Source organism: Elephas maximus, chromosome 1 (genome assembly GCF_024166365.1).
Source record: "Elephas maximus indicus isolate mEleMax1 chromosome 1, mEleMax1 primary haplotype, whole genome shotgun sequence".
Lineage (NCBI taxonomy): Eukaryota > Metazoa > Chordata > Mammalia > Proboscidea > Elephantidae > Elephas > Elephas maximus.
The window spans coordinates 229,872,896-229,894,057 of NC_064819.1; the positions used below are offsets into that span (position 1 = coordinate 229,872,896).

The window sequence follows — 21,162 nt, forward strand, 5'->3', positions numbered from 1 at the left end:
TATTGTTGCTGTTTTTCCTTGCTGTTGAGTCGGCTCTGACTCGTGGTGACATACATGTAACAGATGGAATGCTGCCCAGTCCTGCGCCATCTTCACGATCGTTGGTATGTTTGAGTCTGGTCTTTTGGCTATTGTGTCCATCTCATTGAGGTTTTCCTTCTTTTTCACTGACCCTTTACTAAATGTGATGTCCTTTTCCAGTGATTCGTCTTTCCTCATGACATTTCCAAAATAAGCAAGTCAGGGTCTTGCCATCCTCACTTCTAAGGAGCATTCTGGTTGTATTTCCTCATTCTTCATTCTTTTTGCAGTCCATGGTATAGACAATATTCGGTATAGGGACAGGGATCACAACAGAGTATTACCTAGCAGCAGGTGTCCAGTAACCAGTCAATTACTTGAGTTGCCTGGAATTGAAATAAGCTTCCAGCAATGGATTTGGGAGTTAGGATAAAACATAGCTTTCCAGCCCTCAAGTTCCTTCTTCCAAGACGTTGTAGATGTATCGGCTGATCCAGCTGCTCTGTGTTGGGAGTTAAGCAATAAATGTTTCACAGAGTTCCACCCACTCTCAGCAGGAGCTGGGCCCAACCGAGCTGCTGAAGACTGGAAACTTTGATGTGAACAATAATAACCTGTGCGCTTTCCTTTTGAAAGCTTAATACAAGTTTGTACACTTTTAAAGAAAAGAGCTGTGACAATAATTTGGTTTGTCGGTATAGGCTAAGTTATATTTTATTTTAAAAAGGTCGAAAAGTGTTTTAAATACAGTACTAATTAGAATGGAAAAATTGTATCTGGGGAAAAGGAAGAAGAATGTGTATGTTAACAGAGGCATCCTCCCTCTACAGGCTCAATTCAAACCCATTGCTGTGGAGTGGATTCCAACTCACGGCGACCCTACCGGACAGAGTAGAACTGCCTCATAGGGTTTTCAAGGCTGTAATCTTTACGGGAGCTGACTACCACATCTTTTTCACACAGAGTGGCTAGTGTGTGTGAACTGCTGACCTTTCAATTAGCAGCCAAGGGCTTAACCACTGTGCCACCAGGCTCCAGGAAGAAGAATATTTTATTTAAAAATCTATTAACAGGAGCATTCTGATTGTATTTCCTTGAAGGCTGATTTTTTTTTTCATTCTTTTTGCAGTCCATGGTATACACAATATTCAGAATAGGAATATGGGTCACAACAGAACGTTACCTACCAGTAGGTGTCCAATAGTCAGTCAGTTACTTGACTCGCCTGGAATTGAAATCGGCTACCGGCAATGGGTTTGGGAGTTAGGAGGCCAAGGATAAAACATACAAGGATAAAAAAAGGACAAAAACATAAATGTAATTATTATCTCTTTTGATTAAAGAAGTGAGATGACTAAATAGAAATAGCTTATACTAAAATAACTAATTTTTGCCATACCATCATATATTTATGTGTGGCTTTTTACTTTTTTACTTTTGGAGATAGTTGAATGTACATTATCTTACCTGCTCCTCACTGCCAGCCTGAGCACTCTTCAGAGCAGAAAGTTGCACCCCCCATTTGACAGATGAGGAAACTGAGGTTCAGAGAGGGAAGAAGTTGCCGATGATCAGATAGCAAGTTTCTAACAGCTGTGTGGAAGTTCGTGAACCCTAGACTCAGAGTAGAGCGACGCTCCGCTGGGCCTGCAAGTTACCACAGGAGGACAAGGAAGGTTTTAACGCATGAGGAAGGTAAATAAATCCTACCCCAGTCTGGTAGTAAGACTTCTGTCGTTTATCCAGCAGTCGGTGCCGAGCACGAGGGAGCCCGTGCACTGGCCCAGGACAGGGACGGGGCAGGGCGTACAGGGAGCGAGTGTGGAGATCAGTCACACGTGGCCGCCAGCCCTAAAAGCTTATGAAGATTCCACAATGACTGGAGGAGCTAAGTATCCCCAGTGTGACCTACTTGGGCCCATGCAAAGTCATGAATAAGCTCAACTTGCTAGTTCTTCCCCCAGGATGATTGAGAAGTTAGAAAGATAGATATACATAGAAGTACTCTAAATTTATGGAGTTGTGGTGGTTCATTGTAGAAATCTCGCCTTCCATGCAAGAGACCGGAGTTCGATTCCTGGCCAGTGCACGTCGTGCGCAGCCACCACCCGTCTGCGGGTGGAGGCTTGTGTGTTGGTATGATGCTAGCAACAACTTTAAATGTTTTTAAATTCTCTCCTATATGTATATGAAGATTGTGTTCGTTGTTGTTAGTTGCATCTGAGTTGGCTCTGACTTGTGGAGACCCCACGTACAACAGAACGAAACTCTGCCCAGTCCTGTCATATTCATGATCATTGGTATGCTCGAGTCCGTTGTTGCGGCCACTGTATATTTTGAGTGCCTTCCAACCTAGGGGGCTTGTCTTCCAGCGCTGTATCAGACAATATTCTGTTGCAACACATAGAGTTTTCATTGGTTGATTTTTGGAAGTAGATTTCCAGGCCTTCTTCCTAGTCCATCTTAGTCTGGAAGTTCCATTGAAACGTCCACCAGGGGTAACCTTGCTAGTATTTGAAATACCAGGGGCATAGCTTCAAGCATCATAAAAACAGACGAACAATAGAACAGACTGACAGATGGGTGGTAGGAAGACCGCATTACCCCCTGAAATGATTCGGTATATTAGAGGCTCTCTTGGTATCACTGGGATCGGACCTTGTCCTTCTCGGGATTCCCGATAGTCTTGTAAGTTCTGAGGGGAGAGTTTAATGAGGTGAGCTGTATATGTGGACCAGAAGGTACCAGAAATTTGATGGAACACAGCAACTTGAATGGAAGCAGTGACCCCCAAACATGAGGAGTGCTGAATGATCTCCCGTGTGGTTCAAAGCAAGGCCCTGGGTGGGAGCTCAGTCACCTCGAAGACAGATGACAGACCATGGCCCTACTGTGGAAGTGCAGCTTACCCCGTGGGACTGACGCACACCCAAGGGCAGGGCCTGGCCGGGGCCTTGAGCCTTGCTTCTAGGGCTTGTTTGGAGCAGGGCTTCCTAACCTGGGCTCTGGTTGGAATTCAGAGGGTCCCTGAGCTTGGATGGGAAACGCAGTTACATTGTTTTCTCACTAGCCTCTAAATGAGTAGTGTTTGTCCCCAGTAGAAACTACAGATGTTTTCACGTGACCTGACAATGATTGCGGAAACTTCAGAATAGCATTTACACTTACTAAAAAAAACACCTAGAAATTTGGGTAGTTGATAGACCTAGTGATAGACCTTGTTATTTACGATATTGATAGTACGTGTATTCTACTTTATCATGCTGCTAAAATTATTTTGAAAACATTATTTCTTTATTATTGTTTTCATTTGTCATATCATGTATTTTATTTTATTTTATTTTATTTATGTATTTTTTTTTTATTTGAAAGATTTAGCCTGGAAAAGCATCCACAGTCTTTACCAAACTGCTGAAGGAACTTGTGCAACACAAAAAAGCTAAGAGCCCCTGGGTAAAGCTTGTTTAGACTCTTACATTGTTGGAACATAGGCTCCTTACAGCGACAGTTAACATCTCTCTACCCCATCAGAGCATTTGTGCTTAATATACGATAACACTTCTTTCAAGACTGTCATTTTTGAAAGGTGGTTTTTTTTTTTTAAAGCAGAAAACAAACTACACTGGGCTCATTCTTCTCCCTTCCTCTCTTTCTTCCTATTTCTCTCTCAGCCCAAATGCAGGTGCACACACACACTCACACTTCACACACACCATACACACACTATACACATACCACGCACACACGACACACACTCACACTTCACACACACTATACACATACCATGTACACACCACACACATTTACACTTCACACACACCATACACACACTATACACATACCATGCACACACCACACACATTTACACTTCACACACACCATACACATGCTATACGCATACCACACACACCACACACACTCGCACTTCACACACACCATACACAGTATGTACATAGCACACACATCACACACACTCACACTTCACACACACCATACACACACTATATGCATACCACACACACACCCCACATACACTTCACACACACCGTACACACACTATACACATACCACCCACACCACACACACTCACACTTCACGCATACCACACACACACTATACACATACCACGCACACACCACACACATTCACACTTCACACACACCGTACACACACTATACACATAGCACACACACACCACACAGACTTACACTTCACACACACTGTACACACACTATGCATATAGCACACACACCACACACACACTTCACACACACTGTACACACACTATACACATACCACCCACACCACACATGCTCACACTTCACACACACCACATATCACACTCAAAGGCACACACCACACACTCATTCACACACATCACACCTTCATACACACATTCACACACTCATACATACACCAACCACACACACCACATACTGCACTCGTACACCACACACACTCATACACACACACACCACACACATTAACACATACACCAACCACACACACTTAAACCCACAGACCATACTCACACTTCACACACACTCATACCCACACTCACACACACTCTCATACCCACCCCGCCCCATGCACACACACAGGGTCTTCAGACGATGGGAGGGTCTCCCCAGCAGGCCCTGTACCATCCACTGATGTGGCTAGCTGAGCCCACATGTTCAACACCACTCTGGATGCCATCTTTGTCGGGCTCTCTGGTTACTTGTTTTCTAGGGGCATTAGTTTATGTCCTTCATTACAAAGAAGGAAAACTGTGAGCGCTTTGGCAGAATTAAGGCTTGTACATCACAGCATTCTGCCTCATTTCCCTGACAGCCTTACTCTCCCCCACCTCTCCCTGTAGTGGGGTAAATATAACCCATCTTAACAGCTGTTTAAAAATAAGCTGTGGATTCACTCGCTCCCACTGTTCTTGTCTCAGTACCTTTATGCTACGGAGAAATATTAAGAAGAACCCTCAGTGCAGCTAAAGAAATTAAACTCTCCCTACAAAAGATAGCACAATATTGTCTTCAACTTGAAGCAACCATTGTTTCTAAGCCCCAATCAGGGTTTCATCGTGGTCTGTGTCACGAAACTTTCCACCGAAGGCTGGCAAAGATAAGATGCGATTACGGAGTATATCCTTGGCTTTTACAGGTTAAATTCACAACAGAACCTTAATGGAGTGATGTGTTGCTTGTCGTATGATAAAAGTAATCAGTTTTCTGTGAAGCGGTTTGTACCTGAAAATACCACTGCCTACTATTAACTGATTTATGGGTTTGTTTTTCAATTCACTGAACTGAAAAAAAAAAGAAAGAAAAACATTTTCCATCTTCGATCATTGCTGAAGCTTTGCTGTAGGACAGGAAGTTGTCGGTGTGTGTGCATAAGATTATGATAACCCTGTGTCCCTGGGTGGTACAAACAGTTGAGGTGCTCAGCTGCTAATCGAAAGGTTGGTGGTTCGAGTCCACCCAGAGGCACCTCAGAAGGAAGGCCTGGTGATCTGCTTCCGAAAAATCAGCCACTGGAAACCTTACAGGGCACCGTTCTGCTCTGACACACACGATGTCGCCATGAGTTGGAATCGACTCGACAGCAACTGGTTGGCTCTGCACAGGGGGGTGGAGTGCTTCAAACCTAAAGTCCCCTCGGGCTATGCGTGTAGCGCGTAAGCACCTCATTCACCTGTCTGTATAAGAGACACCTGCTGCCTGCTGGTTGTGGGTCAGGGCCTGTGCTAGGCAGGCCCTGGGGGGCGGTGGGGACTGTGGCCAGCATAGTCCTGGCCACCAGGAGCTGACAGCTTCCCGAGGACACGGTGAGGCAGGTGACACTTTGGGAAGTAGAGGGCATGTGAGACCCCACAGAGATACCCAATGCAGAGGAGGCAGCCTCCAGTCAGGCCTACAGGGTGCGTTCCTGTCAGTCAGGCATCGAGAGGCAATGGAGGAGAGATATGCTGGATGGGTGAGAGGGCCAGTAGCCAGAGGAGGCAGGTCGGCCTGTGGGACCAGAGGACGTGGCTGACATGGAGACTCAAGGAGAAACGGGACAGGAGGTACACAGATTCTTTACAAGCCCTGCCTGGGAGTTCAGCTCTCGTCCTGAGAGCCAGGCCACAAGAGCGGCCTTCCAACGTGTGCCTCAGAAAGAGCCCCCTGCCCAGCACGAAGAGTGCCTGGAGGAGGCAAGGTGGGCTAAGGAGGCAACGGGGCAGGGGTGGGGAGGGCTGCTGCCGCAGGGCGGGGACAGGGACTGAGCCCAGGCTCAGCAGTAGCCGTGGAGATGGAAAGACGTGGATGGACTCCAGAACCATTTCAGAGGAAGGACCAGCATAGCTCAGGGCTTCTGTGAGTCCCTGGCACTGGGGCAAAGATGAGTGAGTGTCTGATCCTCGTCTCCTGAGGCTGTGGTTGTTGCCCCCATTTCAAAAACTAACGTTTTAAAGGGGAAGTGGAGTTCATACATTTTAAGAGAATCAGGACGTGGTGACTGGAGTCTATGAAGTATGTAATCCAGCTTGCCTTCCTGGGACCCTCTGGCTCTAGGTCCAGAATTAAGTTACAAGAGTTGGAGGCAGCTTACAACAAGCCTGTGCCCTAGAAACAGTGAGACCAGCCTCAGGAGCCAGAACTGAGCACTGGATACAAACCTAGGGATGCGCCGGGCAGCATCTAGGAAGTCAGATGCACAGAGGAAAAAGGGAAGTGCCAGAAAGGCAACAGGAAAAGAAATGAAGGCGAACACCAAGGTTAAGTGAGGGATTAAGGTGGACGCAGCAGCAGGGACACCGGGAAGAGGCTGACTCTAAAGGGAGAAGCTCATCACAGGTAGGGGTGGGGACACCCCATGATGTCAGCCATGCCTAAAGAGTGGACCCCACAGCAATTCAGAGAGCTCCCTTAATCCAGGAAGTCGCCCCACAGCCAACACCATGGAAGGACACGCCCCACTCTTCAGTTTACACCATGAGGTCATAAGGAGCATCCATGGTCTCGCGGGAGTGGGGTGGGAGGTTTCAGGCCAAGAATGAGGCCCCTCTCCTGTGGCCACGGAGTAGAGAATGAAGAGGTGGACAGGCACAGAGGTTAGGGACGTGCCAGAGAAGGAAGCAAACCCCTCCAGAGACCCATGGCCATCTGGGGAAGAGGCAGAGGCAGGGCCCTGCGCAATGCTGAGCAGACCCAGGCAGCATGAGACCCAACTCACAACACCACAGGGACAAGCAGTGGCATCTTCCCTCCCAGGCCTTCTGGCTCCCAGTTGTCCGCAGTTCCTAGGGAGAAAGAACTGGGGAGGAACACTGAACCACACTGTTAGAACCTTGGCCACAGCTCTGCAGGGTGAACCACCACAAGTCTCCTCCCAGGCGGGCTGCAGACCTCCCCAGGAGGGCCTTTTGTTGGCTGTAATGCACAGACACCCACGTGGGCAATCTACCTGTATGAGAATCTGGAGCCGAGATTGGGGACAGGTAATAGCCCCCCTCCCCACCCAGTTCCATCGTCAGCTGCCTCAAGTCGGCTCCCAACTCTTGGTACAATTCGCTGTCTGGTCGTGCACCATCAGACCTGTCCTCAGAGCTCCAGGCTTGTACACTCAACCGCCTGCCTGGCGCCCCCACCTGGAGACTCAAAAACACCCCATCCCGCTCAGTGCCAACGGCATTCAGCACACAAGGCAAACACCCAGGAGTCATGCCTGGTTCTTCCTCTCCCCACCTTCCTGACCTGCTTCATCAAGAAGTCTGAATTCAGGGTGCTGGCTCTAGGGAAAGGCCCTCTTTCTCTGTCGGCTCTGGGGGAAAGTCCTTGTCTCTTTTCATCTTCTGTTTCTTGGCTCCTTGGTGATCTTTATGTGTCCTGGCATCTCTCTTCCCACATTTCTGCTTGCTTGCTTAATCTTTTATGTTCAAAAGAGATTGAGTCAAGACACATTCTACACTAATATTGCCTCGTTCACATAAAGAAAACCCATTCCCAGATGGGATTATAATCACAGGTAGAGGGGTTAGGATTTATAACACATATTTTGGGCGGGACACAATTCAATCCATAACACTCTGTGTCCAAGAGTGCCGGACAACAAGGGTGCTGTTTGTCCCCACATCTCAGATTGCAGAATGTTAGAACAGGAAGGAGCTAGGGGTCTTCTGGCCAGTGCTCACCTATTACAGATGAGAAGCCAAGGACAATCTCTATCATTATAAACATGAACAGCAGTCCCCTACTGGAGAAGGGTTAGAGGAGAGCTCTAACTCGTCTTGCTTGCCAGCCTCACACATGCCCACCAGTCTCACACCTGTCCATCAGTCTCACATCTGCCCACCAGTCTCACTCCTGCCCAACAGTCTCACACCTGTCCATCAGCCTCACACCTGCCCACCAGTCTCACACCTGTCCACCAGTCTCACACCTGCCCACCAGCCTCACACCTGCCCACCAGCCTCACACCTGCCCACCAGCCTCACACCTGCCCACCAGCCTCACACCTGCCCACCAGCCTCATACCTGTCAACATAATCAATGTTAAACACACATTAGCAATAGCCACAAGATACCACATATGTATAAAACTTTGTTGCTAGATGAGATATTATATGTGAAAGTGCTCAGAAACCATAAATCCCAGTCCATATTTGTGGTTCTTTTCTCAAGCTGGTCTTATATTCTAATGCTTACTCATAATGAAGTTAAGCCTACAGTTTCAACCCAGAACAATCAGGTGTCTCAGAACTTCTGTGAAGAGGCAGGCCTCATTCTTTCTGGATAAATATCTATATATATATGTATTTGCAGGGTGGGGGGCTTTAAAAGGTTCTGCCTGGGCAGAGGAGCGCTGGTGGTGCAACAGTTAAGCACGCAGCTGCTAACCAACAGGTCAGTGGCTCAAACCCACCCAGCAGCTCTTCAGGAAAAAGACTTGGCAGTCTGCTTCCATAAAGGCCACAGCCTAGAAAACTCCATGGGGCAGTTCTGCCCTGTCACATGGGGTCAGTATGAGTCAAAATCGACTCAACAGTGTAACAACAACTACGTGGGCACATCACAGTCTGCCGTTAAAGGGAATCAATTCCAGTGGGCCTGTTCCTGCTCCCTGTGCTTTGGAGGCTGTAGATTCTTTGCCGCAAGGCCCAGAAGCACGATGACTTTGGCAGAGCACACCTAGTGAGGGCGTAACTCTCCAGCTGTGTATGTGCAGTTACAAGGTTTGGAAGAGACTTCAGTTGCAGGCTTCGCGTGTGTAACACACCCATGAGATAACTCGGTTCTTAAGCCTTTATTTTGTGGCTAACCAAACCAAACCAAACTCATTGCTGTCTAGTCAATTCTGACTCGTACCAACCCTGTAGGACAGAGTAGAACTGCCCCATAGGGTTTCCAAGTAAATCTTTACGGAAGCAGACTGCCAAATCTTTCTCCCTCGGAGCAGCTGATGGGTTTGAAACACCCACCTTTTGGTTAGCAGCCAAGCGCTTAACCAGCCCTACAAGTGTTGAAGCCATTCTGATGTAAGGTAGTGTTGTTACTGATTCCAAGGCCAGTACAACAATTTCTAGAGAGGAGCCCTGGTGGTGCAACAGTTAAGCGCTCAGCTGCTAACCAAAGGGTTGGTGGTTCAAACCCACCCAGGAGCTCTGCAGGAGAAAGACCTGATGATTCGCTTCCGTAAGGATTACAGCCACCAAAACCCTACGAGGTAGTTCTACTCTGTCACACAGGGTCACAATCAGCACCTAATAACAACGCATTCCCAGAGAGGTGTTGAAAAGTTTCTGAAGGGTGTTGGTTGATACCACAAGCTTGTTTTTCAAACTTGTTAAGATGATTGTTTTATTCTGTAGAGAATTCAGGATAACTCCCAGACATAGTTTCTGGCCCTGCAAACCGAAAAACGGCGTGAGGCCAGTACTGAGAGGAGCCTGAGTGGGGCCCCAGAAGACTCACTGAACATTCTAGAACTTGTTTATAGTAGAGTTTACTTCAGTGTTTCACCACATAATGAATTACAGCTGGAGAATTACTAGGGCACCGTTAAGGTACAAAGACTGGTTGATACACAAATTCGAGTTTGTTACTGATTCTATCATGAGGCAGTGCCCTGATCCAGCTCCTGGACTCCGGGAAACTCAAAGGTCTCTACAACAGGGCTCTGATCCTGATTGTTATGAAAAGGGAGAGTAGTAGGGTGGGTGGAGGAGAGAAGGGAACTCACTTCCTCCTGCCTGGTCAGAATTTACTACTTCCTGTGACAGCCCTCTCCCATCTTGAATTTGGAAACTGTGAGATTTCCTTCTGGGTTGATACTGACCAGTTTACTTTTTCAAATAATCTAATTTCTATTCACTTTCTCACATGTCCTTGCAAAAACTACTTACATTACAAACTAAATAATCCTTTCTCCCTTCTTCCTCACACTCTCTGGCAATTATTTTCTTCACTTCTCCATAAAGGCCCTTTCTCTCTCTTTTTAACACCTTCATAACCATCTTTGTTTCTCGTCAGCGGATCTGACTCGGGGGATAATCGACTTCGAAAGGCTTACATCTCCAGCCATGCTTGTACCCCCTCCTAGAAGCTCAGTATTTCCCCAGAATTGGATACTAAAGTTAAAAACAAAAGTTAGCCAAGCCTGGATAAAAACAAAAGTTAGCCAAGCCTGGGAAACTGGAGAAAAAGAAATATGTAAAATCACCCATTTGGGGGGCTGAAGAGACCTTAGTGGTCCATTAGTCAAGCTTCCTCATTTTGTGCCCAAAGTGACTCAACAGCACACCAGGTAGTGGCAAAGCCAGCAAAGGTGACCCTGTGTGGGGACGCTAGGATAGAGTCGGCCACATTGCTGTCCAGTGTCAAATTGTGACATAGAGGACAGAACAGTTCTACACCTATGTTAGGGATTGAATTGCGTCCCTCAAAAATAGGTGTTGTAAATCCTAACCTCTATGCCTGTGGTTTGCTGGAGCCCTGCTGGCCCAGTTGTTAAGTGTCTGGTTGCTAACAAAAAGGTTGGCAGTTCAAATCCACCAGCTGCTCCTTGGAAACCGTATGGGGCATTTCTGCTCTGTCCTATGAGTTGGAATTGACTCCACAGCAACGGGTTTGGGTCTTTTTTTTTTTTTTTGGTATGCCAGTGATTATGATCCCATTTGGGAATAGCTTGTCTTTTTGAGGTTAATGAACAAGATTAGTATAAAATACCCAACTAGGATGTGTTTTAAGTCACTCTCTTTTGAGATACAAAAGAGATTAAACAAGCAAGCTAGAAGCAGAGACAAGGGAAGAGAGATGCCAAGCACATGAAGATCACCCAGGAGCAGAAGTTCGAAAGGAGACAAGGACCTTCCTCCAGAGCTGACAGAGAGAGAAAGCCCGCCCCTAGAGCCCGCACCCTGAACTCGGACTTCTAGCCTCCTAAACTGTGAGGGTCGCTGTGAGTCAGAATCAACTGTGAGAAAATTAATTTCTCTTTGTTAAAGTCACCCACTTGTGGTGTTTCTGTTATAGCAGCACTAGTTGACTAAAGCAACATACTAACCGGATTTACACTGAAAGGCTTTTAACAAACGGGACTGAAAGCTGCAGAATCTTAGTTAATGAGGCACGGGCAGGGGCTCAAGAACAGAAAAACCTGTGGAGGCACTAATAAAACACAGAAAGCCGTGACTGCCTTCAAAGGGAACTTGGAGCTTATCAAATCGAAATTTTTTCGGATGAGGAAACTAAGTTATGATGTGGAAACCAGTCAGTTGCCATTGAGTTGACTGCACGTCATGGTGACATCGTGTGTGTCAGAGTAGACCTCTTCTCCATAGGGTTTTCATTGGCTGATTTTTTGTAAGTAAATCACCAGACCTTTCTTCCAAGGTGCCTCTGAGTGGACTCGAACTTCTGGCCTTTCGGTTAGCAGCCAAGCACTTAACCGCTTGCACCACCCCGGACTCCTCCCTTGTCGAAGTGCTGTGTGAATACGTAGAGGCCACAGAGTCAGTGGATATGATTTCTTGATGGTGTTTGTCCATACAGTAAGGCAGGTAGAAGAACTCATTCAGAAAAAGACCTGAGAAGAGAGAGTGAGGGAAGAAACCTTCCTGACACATCCCTTTCACCCCAGATAACCCCCAAATCCAACAGTCACATTAATTAACCTTTACATCACCACTTTATCAAATCCGTAATTTCTCCCTAAGAAGTGTCTGTTGCTTCTGATCGTTTTGCTGCGTGCTGCAAAGGAAGCCATCCTTTTGCACGTTGGCGTACTTCTTGACGGAGGGCGGGTGTCCCCAGACCTGGCGGGGGGTTTCCACATGCTGCAGACCAGAGACTGAACCAGAGGAGGCACAAGGGGCCACCATGGCAAATGCCAGTCAGACCACAGCGTTCCATCTGGCTCCCACTCCTGCCTGTGGCATTTGGAAGACCCTCCCAGCAGCATATCCAGGGGGGAAGGGCTGAGTCCTCAGGGCCCACCGAGCACAGTGACCAGCAGAGTTGGCACAGGAGGCCAACAGGTGGTAGTTGAGAATTCAGATTAAGACCTGGGCTCAAATGCCAGGTCCTCCATTTGCAGTTTCCTTATCTGTAAAATGGGAATAACAGCACCAACCTCATCTGATTTTATAGAACAAAGTGGCACAGTTCATGGAAGGTGCTGGAACACAGTGCCTGGTACACAGTGAGGACTCAGTACAGGCTAAAGACAGTAGGAGGAGGCCAGTAACATGTGAGGCTGCTTTTCAGAAATCTAATCCGTCTCTGAACACACTAGCCAGGCTGCTATAATTTAGATTTTAGGACAGATTTAGAACAGCGTGAATTCTTCAGTGTCTGAGAACTTGATCGTCTAGGACTTCAGCTAACTGAATGTTTAAATGTTCCTGTTGTATGAATTATGCGGAGCCATAAAAGGCAGGTAACAATATATACCACTGTATCTCAACACTCATCAACCTTAAAAAAAACAACAAAACACAACACACAAAGTACCTCACGATAAAAAATTTTTCTAAATTGGGAGGTAAAAAAGTCCTAGGTTTACAGAAAAAGTTATTGTTTATACCTTTAAAAAGTGTTTCACTGAATTTTAAAAGGTAAAAGATTTATAGGATCTGAAGAGAAACCGGAGTATTAACTGAATTTAAATGTGATTAAATTAATTGCATTTAAATAAGTTTTACATTTCAGTTGCACGTTTGCGTCCATGAGCTCACATGATCCTCAAGACGCTCTTGGAGAAAGTCTAGGGTTATTGTCGCCCTTTTACTACTGCCCAGGAGTCCCTGGGCAGTGTAAACAGTTAACACACTTGGCTGCTAACTGAAAGGTTGGAGGTTTGAGTCTACCCAGAGGAAAAGCCTGGTGATCTGCTTCCGAAAAATCAGCCACTGAGAACCCTGTGGAGCACAGTTCTGCTGTGACGCACACCGGGTTGCCAGGAGTTGAATCCACTCAGCGGCAGCTGGTTTTGTTTTTCTTTTTACTGCTCTAGCTGAGGTGCAATCTGCTCAGAGGCCCTTGCCGGCTGCCTGTGAAATGCAGGTTTGGCTCTGGCCACCTGGCGTGGTCTTCAGACACGATCTTTATCTGTCCTTGGACCCCACTTTTGAGGCCTCTATTACAGCCGATTTTGGGAGATTTCAGGTTCTTCACATTTTCAAACATGTCATTTGCGCTGGCAGCCTTCAGACGCAACTCGTGCGAATACTTTTCCTTCCCTGTTTCGGTGGATTTTCCTGCCGCTGTCCAGTTTTAATCAGTCTCCATTTCTCCCTGTTTTATGGCTGCTTCTTCGTATGCAATCTCCTCCAGGTATTAAATATCCTTTTAATCAGAGGGGAGCCCTGGTGGCGCAGTGGTAAGAACTGCAGCTGCTAACTGAAAGGTTGGCAGTTCAAATCCACCAGCTGCTTCTTGGAAACGGTGTGGGGCAGCTCTGCTCTGTCCTGTAGGGTCGCTATGAGTCATAATCGACTCGATGGCAATGGGTTTGGTTTGGGGGGTTTTTTTCATCAGAGGAGAGGCAGCAGTCTCTCAGCTCAGGTTCCAGTGCTGATGTGGCCCCTGCAGCTCCCAGGGTCCAGCTTCCTAACCCATCCCAGTTGCTTCCTCACCTGTGAGGTGTGGACAGTGGCACCTGCCTGGTGGTAAAGGTTAAAGGAAATAATGCATGCAGAACGCCTGGGCTGTAACAGGCCCCCAAAGAGATGGTAACTTAAATCATTAGTGATACGTTATTATTTAAAGTTTTACCTTAGCAAAATAGGACCATAACTCTTCTTAAACTGCTGTCCCACTGGGCATTTAAGTGAAACCTTTCCCTACACAGGGCTGGGTGACTTTTCCAAGTTGCTGCCTCCAACCTGGATTTTACCACAGCCTCGGGGTCTCCCAAGCCACCCCAGGACCTTCTAATGAAACCACCTCTGCTTCCATGTTAGCAAGACAGGCAGCAGGCCACTGCTCCCCCTTAGCTTATGTGTAATAGCAACCACCCAGTCAGTTGCTAGTCAGCACCTTCTGGCATCTTCCCTGCCTTAATCTGACCTTCTCTGAACATACTCAGGTGTCATTGCTATTGTTAGTTGCTGCTGAGTGGACTCCAACTCCTGGTGACCTTCGTTTAGGTATAACAGAGGGAAACATCATCTGGTCCTGTGCCGTCTTCATGATCACTGGTATGTTTGAGTCCTTTGTTGTGGCTGTTGGGTCAGTCCATCTCATTGAGGGTTTCCTTTACTTTTTCTGATGCTCTTCTTTACCAGCTGTCTTCGTTATCTAGTGCTGCAAGTGGATAGCTTTAACAAAGAGAAACGTATTCTCTCACAGTCTAGGGGGCTAGAACTCCGAATTCAGGGCTAGAAGTCGGAATTCAGGGCACCAGCTTCAGGGAAAGGCTCTCAATCTCTGTCTGCTTTGGAGGAAAGTCCTTGTCATTAATCTTCCCCTGGACTAGGAGCTTCTCAGGCTCAGGGACTTTGAGTCCAAAGGACACGCTCTGCTGCCGGCGCTGCCTTCTTGGTGGTATGAGGTCCCCTGTCTCTCTGCTCACTTCTCTCTTTTATATCTCAAAAGAGATTGGCTTAAGACACAACCTGATCTTGTAGATGAGTCCTGCCTCATTAACATAACTTCCACTAATCCCACCTCATTACATCATAGAGGCAAGATTTACAACACATAGGAAAAATACATCAAAGGACAAAATGGTGCACAATCATACAATACAAGGAATCATGGCCTAAACAAGTTGGCGGACATTTTTGGGGACACAATTCAATCCATGACACCAACCATGGTGTCCTTTTCTAGCTATTGGTCTTTCCTGATGGTGTATCCAAAGTAATGGAGCTGAAGTCTTAACCATCCTCGCTGCTGTACCTGGCAGCTGGGAGGAGTGGTTACTTGTAAACCAACTAAAGGACTTTCCTTCCTTTCGTTAACAGACATTTATTGAGCACCTACCACCTGCCGCCAGGCATTGATAGATGGCAGGGCCATCAAGGCATCTAGAAATGTTCCCAGGCCCCAGGGAGTCTTCTGGGAGACAGAAAGGAAAGTAAATCCACAAACCATCCACAAAGGCAGTGTGGTGTGAACTGAGGTGAGGACAGGTTCCCTAGCCAGGTAACTCAGGTCTCATTATTTCAGAGAACTCACTTATCTGGTAAACCTGGAAGGTTAACCACCACCATTACCCGCCCCCCCCCACACACACACGTACACACACAGTGTTCCCTTACCGCTAGGGCTGAGCACAGACCCACAATGGCCCTCACTTAGGGAGTAGATCCACACTCTGTTTACGGGAAACCACCAGAGATGTTGCCAAATAGAGCCCTCTCCCTTCTGAAAGGATCCCAACTTCATAATCAAGGGATCGTGGCAACAACTCCAAAGGGCTTCTTCCAAGGGCCTCCTCTCACACATGCACGCCACACCCCTGCCTCTGCCATCCCTTATACACTGGAAACTCCATTCAGTCTTCTACACAGAAAATGTACCAACTAACCTCTAACAATAGTTGTTTGAAACTTCTCAGATGTTGTGGTTTCATGCAGCCAGCTTTGCCAGCTGTGGAGTTCCGTCTCCTCACCTAGATACCCACCGTCCCAGCCAATCACTGCCGCACTGCACCCTTGGGAGCTATGGTGCGTCAGCTCCAGCCTCCTCACCCTCCTTCTGAGCTCACCTGGTGCCTAACTGCGCATCTACTACCCTGGAAACTGAGGGACGCAAGTCAAGTAACACAACCCGCTTTACTCCTTTCTGTTCAAAACTCCCTAGCCAGCTTCTTGGCTTCCTACTTTCCTCTCAGCGAGAGCGAGCATGGTCAGAACGGAGGGTAACTCCTCTCCGTGTGGCCAAGCAGGGTGGCGAACGTGTGACGGCTCCACTGTGTTCCCTACCCTGTTTTTATCCTTGACCCTAAGGGCCAAATGTTGTCCGTAGCCAACAGTGGTGATAGAACAGTCTGATACAGATCCTAAATTAGCTTTGCCTCTTCTAGGAGGTCATTCTTTGGGACTGAGGAATATTTTGGAGTCTGGAAATAAAGTGCCCTCACCAGAGAAGATAAGGAACTCATGGGAAGCATGGAGTCTTGTGTTGTTGTTCTCCTTCTTGGTATTCCTGCACTCATGCAGTGCTGGGTACACAGGAAATACTTGGTGAAGGCAGTGTGGTACTTAGTGGTTGAGAGCTCAGATTCTGGAGGCAGGTAGAGCTGGGCCGAATCCCAGCCTTGCTACTTGTCATCTGTGTGGCCTTGAGCAACATACTTACTTACGTGGATGTTCTTTTAGTAGTATGAGGATCTACTCACTCATGTGACAAATGTTTATCACACGTTTAGAGTAGGATCGGCAGACAAAAGCAAATAGAAAACAAGATGCTTTCAGATAGAGGTGGATATAGTGGCAGTAGGATTGCTGATGGACTGGATGTGGGTAGGGGAAAGAATGGAGTCAAAGATGGTACCTGGTTAGATGGCACCTGGTTAGATGGGAAGTCCTAGGAGGAACACGTTTGGAGAGGGTTACCAGGAGTTCTCTTTCAAACATGGAACACGTTTAGAGGGAGGGGTACCAGAAGTTCTCCTTTGGACATGGAAGACATTTGGGGAAGTTCTTCTTCGGACATGTCAAGTTTGAGACGTCTGCTAGGCGTTCCAGCCTGAGCCTGTGCTGAAGCTGGAGGCAGCCACATTGGCTTCATCAGTGTGGTGCTGGCATTTAAAGACTCGGGATGAAAAGAGATTCCCAATGAGAGAGTCTGTGGAGAAGAAAAGAGGGCCCAGCTGAGCCCCGGAGCACCCCTTGTAGGACGTCAAGCAGAGAGGAAAGCACAGCAAGGGAGATGAAGAAACATAGTGCGCTGGAGGGTGAAAGTTTGCCAGGGTCAGGGGAGCAAGCAAGTGTCCGAAACGTGGCAACTAGACAGTGAGCAGCTTCCTTGTTCCTCAGAGATGGCCGTGGAGAGTCTCTCAGACTCTTTACCAACATTTGTTCAACAAGCCCGAAGGAGAACATGAAGAAAAATAAAAGAATTCCTCAGTTAGCCTATATTTGTAGTGGGATTTTTATCAGCCAAGAAAACATTTTCAATAAGACAAGTTTCTAGATAGAATCTCTGTTCAGCTCAGAGTCACTAGGGAGCCAGGGAGCCACGCCCTTGGAAGCCACCCGGACCTCCAAGGCATCACCTGTAGTTGTTCCGCCTCCGTCAGCAAAGTCCAGCATCACAGCTTAGCTATTCCTCAGCTTGCTAAGCTGAAAGCAAAATGACTACCTCTCCCTGTAGAAGTTACCTGCAAGGGGCTAAAGACTTCCAGTGAGGGTGTCTCACGATGTTCATTTCACCTCCCAAGCCCTCGTGCCTTCTTTGCTGGTGGGGGATTTTTACTGCACTTCAGAAGCTCAGCCCACACACACTCTGGAGATGTAGAGATCAGCCTTCACGATCGGCATCAGAGATCCCTAGCTAACATGCACTTTGTTAACCCTACCACCCATCTCTTTCCCAAGTTCTGTAGTCAGATATAACGAAGAGAGGGTTCTCAAAATGGTAGTCTCAAAGTTTTAGGAAAGTGTAGCTGATTCCAATTTTGTTTCTCATTTTGCATTTCTTTGTATAGTCCTCTCCATGGTACAGACTTTGTAGCTCCATGACCTGGGTAAATTAGGTGGTTTTTATGCAGGGATGAACCCTTCCAATTTTGTGGGGTTGGCGGCACTTGTCAGCAGAGTGAGTTACGCTGGTACACTTTTATTTGACTTTCAGCATCTTGTAGGCTATTGGGTTGTCACTAGGCCAGTGAGTTCTGACACTTCTCTCTGGGTCCCCTGCTCAGGCTGGTTGTTTCTTGTTAATGTCACATGCAAACAGTGGTCACTCGCTTACAGCTTCTCTGCCACCACTGCCCTCCAGTTGTCCTCATGCCCTTTTCCCAAAACATGCCTGCCTTATGCACAGAAAATGAGATAAGCAATTTATGATACGTGACCAGCAAGTCATGAAACCAACTAACTTGTGTTGTTTTATTTATATAGTCACACCTCATATATGCTTTTTATGCTCTGTATGCTTTTTTTAATGGAGCCCTAGTGGTGCAGTGGTTAAAGCAATCAACTGCTAACTGAAAGGTCAGCGGTTCAAAACCACCAGCGGCTCTGCAGGATAAAGATGTGGCTGTTGGCTTTCATAGAGATTTATAGCCTTGGAAACCCTGTGGGTTTGCTATGAGTCAGAATCAACTCAATGCCAGTTGTTTTGGTTTTTTGGTATGCTTTTTAAATACATATAGCATATAAAAACTGGGTGGAAACTAGCATGGAAAAGAACCTAAGGGAGAAGCTAAATCGTATGATAACATTTTCCTCCAGTCCACAAGGCAGGCAATCTGATGAGAATGGGAGCGTTGGGATGGCTTCCTGAATAGTCACTCTGAATGGAAGATCAGCTGAGTAATAGAGGAAAGAGAAGTGTTTTGCCACTGCTTGCAAGGGCAAGAACAAATCACAAATGCATTACAGGCTTTGTGTGAAATTCTCAAGAGGGAGAAGACATGGGTTGGACCTTATGGTTCCATGGGGGTAACAGCCTAATAACATCTCTTTCCCAACACTCTGTCGACTACAAAGCACAAGAGGCATCCTGTGTAGTAGAAAGATGGAAGCATCAGCCTGGAAAGACCTGATCTCAAGTTCTAGTTCCACTGCTTATGAGCTCTAATAGCTCCAGGCAAATAGTCGTCCATCTCTCTATGCTTCACTCTCCTCATCTGCAAAATAGGGACTACACCATTATTTTCTTCCTAGGAATGTTTGGTGGCCAAATGTATTCGTGTATGTGACTTCTCTTGACAAACCATAAAGCACTGGATCCATTTTTAAAATGCTTTCCCAGACATGACCTTATTTAACCCCATGAAAACTGAAATATCCCTGTTTTACAGATGAGGGTGCTGAGAATTGTGGGCTGGGAGACTTCGTGGGTTACACTGACACTTTAACAGCATAGTTCACCCAAAAAAATGATAGCAGTGGGACAACCAGCATGCAATTGAAGAGAACATTAACACATGGTGAAAAATGTAACTAATGTCCCTGAATAATTTGTGTAGAAATTGTCAAATGGGAACCGAATTTTCTATGTAAACTTTACTGAAAAAAAAATAAAATATTATAATTAAAAATGATAGCAATTCTACTACTGCTATGAAATAAAGGAGGCATTCTTAGGGAATAGTTGTAACTGGGATGAGAGAACCTGGGATTGTTCTCTATCCTGTCCCTGTTCCACCTCTCTGTGACCACTTACTGAGAAAGGGAGATGGTGCTTCAGCCCAGGACGTAACATCAGATGGTGTCAATGCCGTCTTCAAGGAAGATTGTTCTGTGAACTCAAAGAGGTTTCTTTTACGAAAGAGGGAAATATTTACTATTCTAATTGCAATGAGAATTTGTACTCCTGTTTCTTTACGTTGCAATTTGAGAACAGTGCATACTCTGTTTTGTTTTGTTTTTTTAACACCTAAGTTCTGTTGAAAGAATAATGTTCTTGAACTGTCTTAATGTTAAAAGTTCTCTAAGGGCTAATTTGCAAATACTGTGATACCATTTTGTTACATCATTCAGAGTATTTGGTGGTGGGAGGGGGGGTAGTAGTCCCTCAAGTAAAAAAACATTAATTGATTTTTTTTTTTTCTTTTTTCTTTTCTGCCTCTCATTTCAGAACGATTTGATCACCACTGTCCCTGGGTAGGCAACTGTGTGGGGAAAAGAAACTACAGATTTTTTTATATGTTTATTTTATCTCTGTCTTTTCTGACAGTCTTTATATTTGCATTCGTTATCACCCACGTCATTCTTCGTAAGTATGCTGGCGGAATCAGATTATGTATGTAACCACTGGCCTGACTTTAGTTTTATGATTTGATTTTGATTTAATATTTTGATCATTTCGGGCTTTCTCTTCCTTCTCTTTCCCCTTCTCCCTTTTCCTTTTCTCACCTTCCTCCATCCTTTTCTGTCCCTCCCTCTCTCCCTTCTCACTCCCCACCCCCACCCCACCCTTCCAGTAGCAGTTTCCAGGGTCACAACTGGAGCGGGTTTTTCTTTCACTAACAAGACCTTTTCCCGCGCACACTCTTCCCTATTCAAATCTTCATGGCTTCACTTTCCCTTCTGCTGAAGGATCTCCTGGAAGAATAATCCCCACAGATTGCACAGAAGATAATGTGCTGCAATGATACGCATTGAATAATGGAACTTTTTTTTTTTTTAATGTCATATGTACTTAAGCAGGAACAGTCACCCTCCCTAGAAGAAAAAATGTCAAGGGTTAAAGACTGAGTTTTCTTACGTGCAAGTCTGTATCTGTTACAGACAGGCATTAATTTTTCCATTATTTGCTAGAACATGAGTAAACTACTCCTGGCATGTAAAGGAAGCAATTTAAAAATTAGACTGGATGTAAATGATTTAAATATATAATTGCCTAAGCAAGTGGCATTTTTCATTCCCTATTCTGAAGGTCGTAACTTTGAATTTCTTTCCTGTCTGGCCATTTGCTTCCCTACTACAGGGAGCGATGAGGAGGGAGTGAAGTGGCTTTCAACTATAAATGTAACCCTTCA

General features: G+C 46.2%; 1 protein-coding gene across 2 annotated transcripts in view; it reads left to right on the forward strand.

Annotated features, from left to right (window-relative positions):
• Positions 1-21,162, forward strand: part of ZDHHC14 (zinc finger DHHC-type palmitoyltransferase 14) — a 348,932-nt gene that overhangs the window by 269,680 nt on the left and 58,090 nt on the right. For both annotated transcript variants that reach the window (XM_049904518.1, XM_049904527.1), the window contains exon 4: positions 20,259-20,396. In XM_049904518.1, the coding sequence (XP_049760475.1) occupies positions 20,259-20,396 (138 nt within the window). The remainder of the gene's footprint in view (positions 1-20,258; positions 20,397-21,162) is intronic.